Source organism: Micropterus dolomieu, unplaced genomic scaffold (assembly GCF_021292245.1).
Source record: "Micropterus dolomieu isolate WLL.071019.BEF.003 ecotype Adirondacks unplaced genomic scaffold, ASM2129224v1 contig_9190, whole genome shotgun sequence".
NCBI classification, from domain to species: Eukaryota; Metazoa; Chordata; class Actinopteri; order Centrarchiformes; family Centrarchidae; genus Micropterus; species Micropterus dolomieu.
Genome location: NW_025738176.1, coordinates 1 through 6,047, shown reverse-complemented (window position 1 = coordinate 6,047; position 6,047 = coordinate 1). Strand labels below are relative to the sequence as shown.

The 6,047-nt window shown below is 37.4% G+C and overlaps 1 protein-coding gene across 1 annotated transcript; it reads left to right on the top strand.

Moving 5' to 3' along the window:
• Window positions 1–988: 988 nt before the first annotated feature.
• Window positions 989–5,914, top strand: LOC123965317 (mucin-2-like; the record flags this gene model as incomplete). Its single annotated transcript, XM_046041874.1, has 13 exons — window positions 989–1,034; window positions 1,486–1,741; window positions 1,864–1,978; window positions 2,483–2,573; window positions 2,685–2,818; window positions 2,918–3,134; window positions 3,713–3,838; window positions 3,945–4,059; window positions 4,150–4,288; window positions 4,408–4,521; window positions 4,954–5,023; window positions 5,130–5,267; window positions 5,750–5,914. Coding segments are annotated over exons 1-13 (1,726 nt in total), but the record flags the coding sequence as incomplete, so codon positions are not given.
• Window positions 5,915–6,047: the final 133 nt, after the last annotated feature.

Here is a 6,047-nt window from a genome sequence, read left to right as displayed (position 1 = left end):
GGCATTTAATCATTCTTTGAAAACTAGAAATAAAATACCAACAGATAATCCTGGAAGTCCGACCAGAAAAAAAATTACATGGGCTTAGGAACACTTAACACACATAAATGCAAGTTGAAACTCTACCAAGAGAGAAAACCGTATATAAACTAGATCCAGAAACACCACCTTCTGGGGGCCTGGACTCATTTAAGATGGACTGAGGTGAAGTGGAAAACTGTCCTATGGTCCAACAAACGCAAAATTTGAAATTCTGTTTGGAAGTCATGTACACAGCGTCCTCGGGCTAAAGGGGAGAAAGACAATCCGGCTTGTTATGAGCGCACAGTTTGAAAAGCCAATATCTGTGATGGTATGGGGTGCATTAGTGGACACGGCACATTTTTGAAGGCACCATTAACTGAATGACATCAGGTTTTGTAGCAACATATGCTGCCAAGTAGATGACGTCTTTTTCAGCAGTCATATTTCAGCTAGACAATGCCAAACCACATTCTGCAGGTATTACAATAGCTGGGTGCTACTGGACTGCTTGCAGTTGTTGACTTGTCACATTATGAAACATAAAATACGACCAATGAGACCTTGAACTATTGCAGCTGAAATCCTACATCAAGCAAAAATAGGAAAACATTCCACTTTCAAGATTACAGCAGTTGGACTCCTCAGTTCCCAGACTCTTTGTGTTGTAAAAAGAAGAGGTGATGCAACAGAGTGATAAACATTACCCAACTTTTCTGAAACATGTTGCTGGCATCAAATTCATCAAAAAACAATATAATTCATCAGTTTTCAATAAATATGGGGTTTCAATGTTTTGCCCATCATCACATTGTGTATGTATTTACATTTTACACAATGTGCCAACTTGTTTGGAAATAGGGTTGTAGAAGTACAGTCCATTTACCATTTAAAGTGCAAAACAAACAACATCAATTTCTCTGGAAGGGTGTTGTAGAACTCTTTGTTTAATCATGTGATATGGAAGATGAAGAAAAACTGTGTTTACCATATCCTGGCAAAGATCAAAGAGGGTGGGAGCAAAAAAAGATGAGCAACCTCAATATAAAGGGCTGTCCGGTACAGACTGACTGTTACCTTCTTTCATGTCAAAAGATCAAAAGCCCTCAGTGGCAACAATGAAGGGGAGATTTGTGTGGTTGTGTTTCCTTACTTTGTCTGCCAGTGTCATTAATATCACCGCCAGGCAGGGTAAGTCTCTAAATATTGTAGATTCTGTGGAACAGTTTTCAGGATTGGATAAATGATAAATAAATTTTTATGCCACATACCACATATGCATGTATAATGTACACCACTGTCTGTAATATTTATTATGCTCAAACTTTTCACTTCTAAAGAATGCTAAGGAGGTGTAGCCTGGAAGGTGTATCTCATTGCAATAAGACATGTATCAGTTAGTACATATTTTATTTTCAAAACAGTAAAAATAATGCTGCTAACATTTCTTTTTTCATTTTTCAGTTCACAACCATGTCAGCAGCATCTGCAGCACTTGGGGAAGAGAGCACTTCAAGACATTTGATGGTGATGTGTACCAGTTCCCTGGTATGTGTGAATACAACCTGGCCTCAGACTGCCACGAGTCCTACCATGAGTTCTCAGTACACATGAAGAGGGAAGAGAATGATGGAAATCCTACAGTCAGTTATGTGGTGGTCACCATCAATGACCTTTTATTCCACCTCACTAAGAGCCAGGTCACTGTGAACAGCGTGCCGTAAGTAAAAACAGCAGAGATGTTTTTTGTCCCCAAAATGGAAAAATGTCTGAAAACAACTACAATTCAGTCTTTTTTTATATTTCTGCATTATAATTAAGACAACATTCTCTCTTTCCCAGTGTCAAAATGCCCTACAACGAGGCAGGGGTACAAGTGGAAAACATTGCGGTTTACATCAAGCTCCAATCCAAAGTTGGCATCACTGTCATGTGGAATGGTGATGATGCAGTCATGGTAAAAGTTTTAACTTTCAATACTGCTGTCTATTAGAACAAATCAAGATATAACATGTAAACACATTGCTCTCTTAAACAATAGATTTAGAATATTATTGCTGGAGGGATCTGTGGCACTCACTGCAAAATTACATTTAAAACATTCAAAAGCAATTATTAATTTGAACTACTATCCACTCAATAAATAGTCCTTATGAAAACTAAATGGGGTATTTCAAAACCTAGACAAATAAAACCAAATCTGCATGGATCTGGATGGAGAAAGAAGTGCAACAAGGACAATAGAGTGCTGTAGGGTGAGCTGAGGTTCTGCAATGAAACCTGATTATAAAATAAGATTTTCTCACTCATGATACACTGTAATATCTTACTTGCAGATTTCAGAAGCTTCAGTAGGTCACTTTATGACAGTGTGAAATTAAATTGTTTGGTATTTTATGATTAAATAACAATACAGTCAGTATGAGAAAAATGTTTTAACCCTTTGTCATGTCTGTTGTAGGTGGAACTCGATCATGACTATGTCAATCGTACCTGTGGACTATGTGGAGACTTCAATGGTGTTTCTGTCTTCAATGAGTTCATTCTTAATGGTTTGTTATTCACTGAAAACATAAATGTATTTAAAGCATTAGGAAACTATTTTACAATAAGTCATCAGTTGTATCTTTGACATTTCACACTGTAATTACAATCAACTGCAGGTCGCAAAATGAGTCCCATTGAGTTTGGCAACAATCAGAAAGTCCATCATCCAGATGATGATTGTGAAGACCCTTATGAAAAGGAAAATGAGCCAAAGGAGACTTTTACTGTGCCAGTTTCATGCAAGGAGTTTGTGAGTTTATTATCCAACTAATTTTAGCAATAGTGATATTTTGTAGCATTTTCAACACAGTAACTTTGTCTCTATTACCCATCTCTTTTTACCTTTTAGCAAACCACCTGTGAACGAATGCTTCGTTCAGAGTCCTGGAGCTCCTGCACCAAACTGATTAACCCTGAACCTTACATAGAGGCCTGTGTGCAGGACATGTGTGGCTGCAACAACAGTACAAATAACTTCTGCATCTGCAGCACACTTTCGGAGTTGTCTCGGCAGTGTTCCCATGCAGGAGGGCAGCCTCCCAACTGGAGAACACCTCAGTTCTGTGGTAACGTTTACATTTTTACTGAAGTAGAAGTACTGCTATCATGCTAAAATTTTACAAATCAGGAAGTACACTTACTGGTGTAAAGATGTAGTACAATTACAATTGAAAACCAATCATTACAAATGTATTCTACATAGAAGTTACAAGTTACAGTATTAAAAGTAAGTTTCTCATGCAATTCTAGGATAAGAAATAAGAGTTAAGATATAATTCAAAATATATTCAAAATATTTTATTGCAAACTAATAAACAAACATTAAAACTTTATTTTGCTGTCAAATTGATGAACCTTATCCGTCATATTGGTAATACTCAGCAAAGTACAGCATTAAATAAGTATGGACGTAAAATACGTACATATATGTATATGTTATATTAAGGATAACACCGATGTTACTTAATCTAGCATTTCTTTGGACAGCAGTAGAATTACAAAACATATATAGGTGATATTAGGCTATGGCTACACGCAGTTGTTAACTGGATACATTCATTATTGGTCTTAGTTTTCTCAGTCTTTTTTGTGTAGCATATCTTCTTGTCCCTCTGTTGATTTTAATTGAACCGTATCTTCCCAGCTAAACAGTGCCCATTCAACATGGTTTATGAAGAGAGTGGTTCCCCTTGTATGGTTACATGCACACATCTGGAATCAAGTTCACTGTGTGAGGACCACAAAATGGACGGCTGCTTCTGTCCTAATGGTTAGTGGGGTTTACATGTACACACATGTTTCTTACTACATTGTTTCCTGTTTTATTACCTGTTATATGCACTTTGTCTTGCTCATGTCACATGTGTTTATGTCAGGAACTGTGTTTGATGATATTTCCATGAGAGGGTGCATTGCTCAATCTGAATGTCGGTGCAAGCACGACAAAATCTATAACCCTGGTGAGGTTTATCAACAGGTCGGGAAAAATTGGTATGTTACACGTTTAATAATGTAAACAAAATGTATTTGGATTCCTTAATCATGTCTTTTTGTAAACTCAAATTATTTGGGTTGTTTCAGTACATGTTTTGAGGGTAGATGGGCTTGTGAGAGCCTTCAGACTCCTGCTACATGTGCAGTTGAAGAGGGTTCACATGTAACTACATTTGATGGGAAAACTTACACTTTCCATGGAGACTGTTTCTACACCCTAGCCAAGGTGGAAAGCAAGGTGAATCAGTCATTGCTTTCTTCTATTAAATGTTAAAAATATATAATTTGCTGATGATTAAATATTTTGCTAGGTATTTAATTCTGCTCATACTATGTGTATTTCAGGATGATGCAAGTCCAAATTTTACCATCCGGGCCCAGTTGGTGCCATGTAGACACCTAGAGTCTGACACTTGTCTTAAGAACCTTAAATTCCTGCTGAACAATGACAGAAACAACGTAAGTTAAGTCAAGTCAGTTTAAATGTAAATGCTCCATTCTTGTATAGCGCCTTTCTAGTCTTTTCGACCACTCAAAGCGCTTTTACACTACATCTGCATTCACACACATTCATCCACTGAATGTATTTGGACTCCTTAATCATGTCTTTTTGTCAAATACTAAGTGTCATGTCAAATACTAAGTGATCAAACAGAAACTAACATTCACACACATACACTGGCAGAACAGCCACCAGAGGCAATTTGGGGTTCAGTATCTTGCCCTAGGATACTTCGACATGCAGCCTGGAGGAGCCAGGGATTGAACCGCCAACCTTCCGATTAACGGGCAACCCGTTAATCTAACCACAGCCGCCCCTTTTTAGAAGACAAGTCATTTATTAATTCAAACTGATTCAACTCTCCAATGATTGAGTCTATTTTTATTCAGGTATTAACGTTCACTTCCGATGGTACAGTAAAGCAGAATATGCAGACTATCACTTTGCCACACCACTCAGGTAGGTCACACAATAAGAAACTCTGAATTATACATATTATTGTCTTCTTTCATTTATGCTACGACATCAGCAAATTATGTGTTTTTGTATTTCTCTTTATTCAAAGGTGACATCAACATATTCCACGCTTCATCCTTTCACATCTTGCTCCAGACCAGCTTTGGGTTGCAAATTCAGGTCCAGCATGTGCCTGTCATGCAAGTCTATGTCAGCCTGGAACCAGGCTACAGAGCAAAGACACGCGGTAAAACGAAATATTGGCATCATCAAAACCTATGTCAGAAGATATTATGTATACTGTATATTAAGTTATTACAGACTGTAGGTGTTAAATTATACAGTCTATCTGATAAGGAGGTTAGAGTAATTTTTTATTTTTGGTTGTTTTAAACAAGTGAGAGGGGTCTGAGTAGTGAAGCCAATTCGGCCAGCAAGGGCGACTCCACTGGTGGCAAAAAAAAGTCCAATTGGACAGAAGTCACTGACAGAATGACCCCAATTCTAATTTGATTTATTAGTTCAGTAAAGACAACAAAACACAACTATAATTGGGGTCTAACTGTAAAAACATGCTCAAAACTACAATAAAATCAATAGTTTATGACAATAATGTGATGCACATTATACAATGCGGATCACAGCATAGTCATATATAGTCGATATTTGTTGGCCAAGAAGCGCCAAACTGAAAACACATTTGACCATGAAAATATTTGGTGTCTTTAGGTTTATGTGGGAACTACAACATGGTCCTGTCTGATGACATGAAGACTCCACAGGGGATTGTGGAGGGAACAGCAGCAACATTTAGTAACTCCTGGAAGGCTAACTTCATGTGCCGAGACAGAGAGGAAAGACTTGATGACCCCTGTGCCCTCAGTGTGGAAAATGGTAAATGTGTATTTCTTTGACTATTATTCTCTGCTTGAAACTGTTTTTCTGTAATGTAATGTTATATTTAGACCCATTGAACAGTGCAACACATTTGAACTCATTAAAAATTTTAAAGTTAACTGTTCTCCAC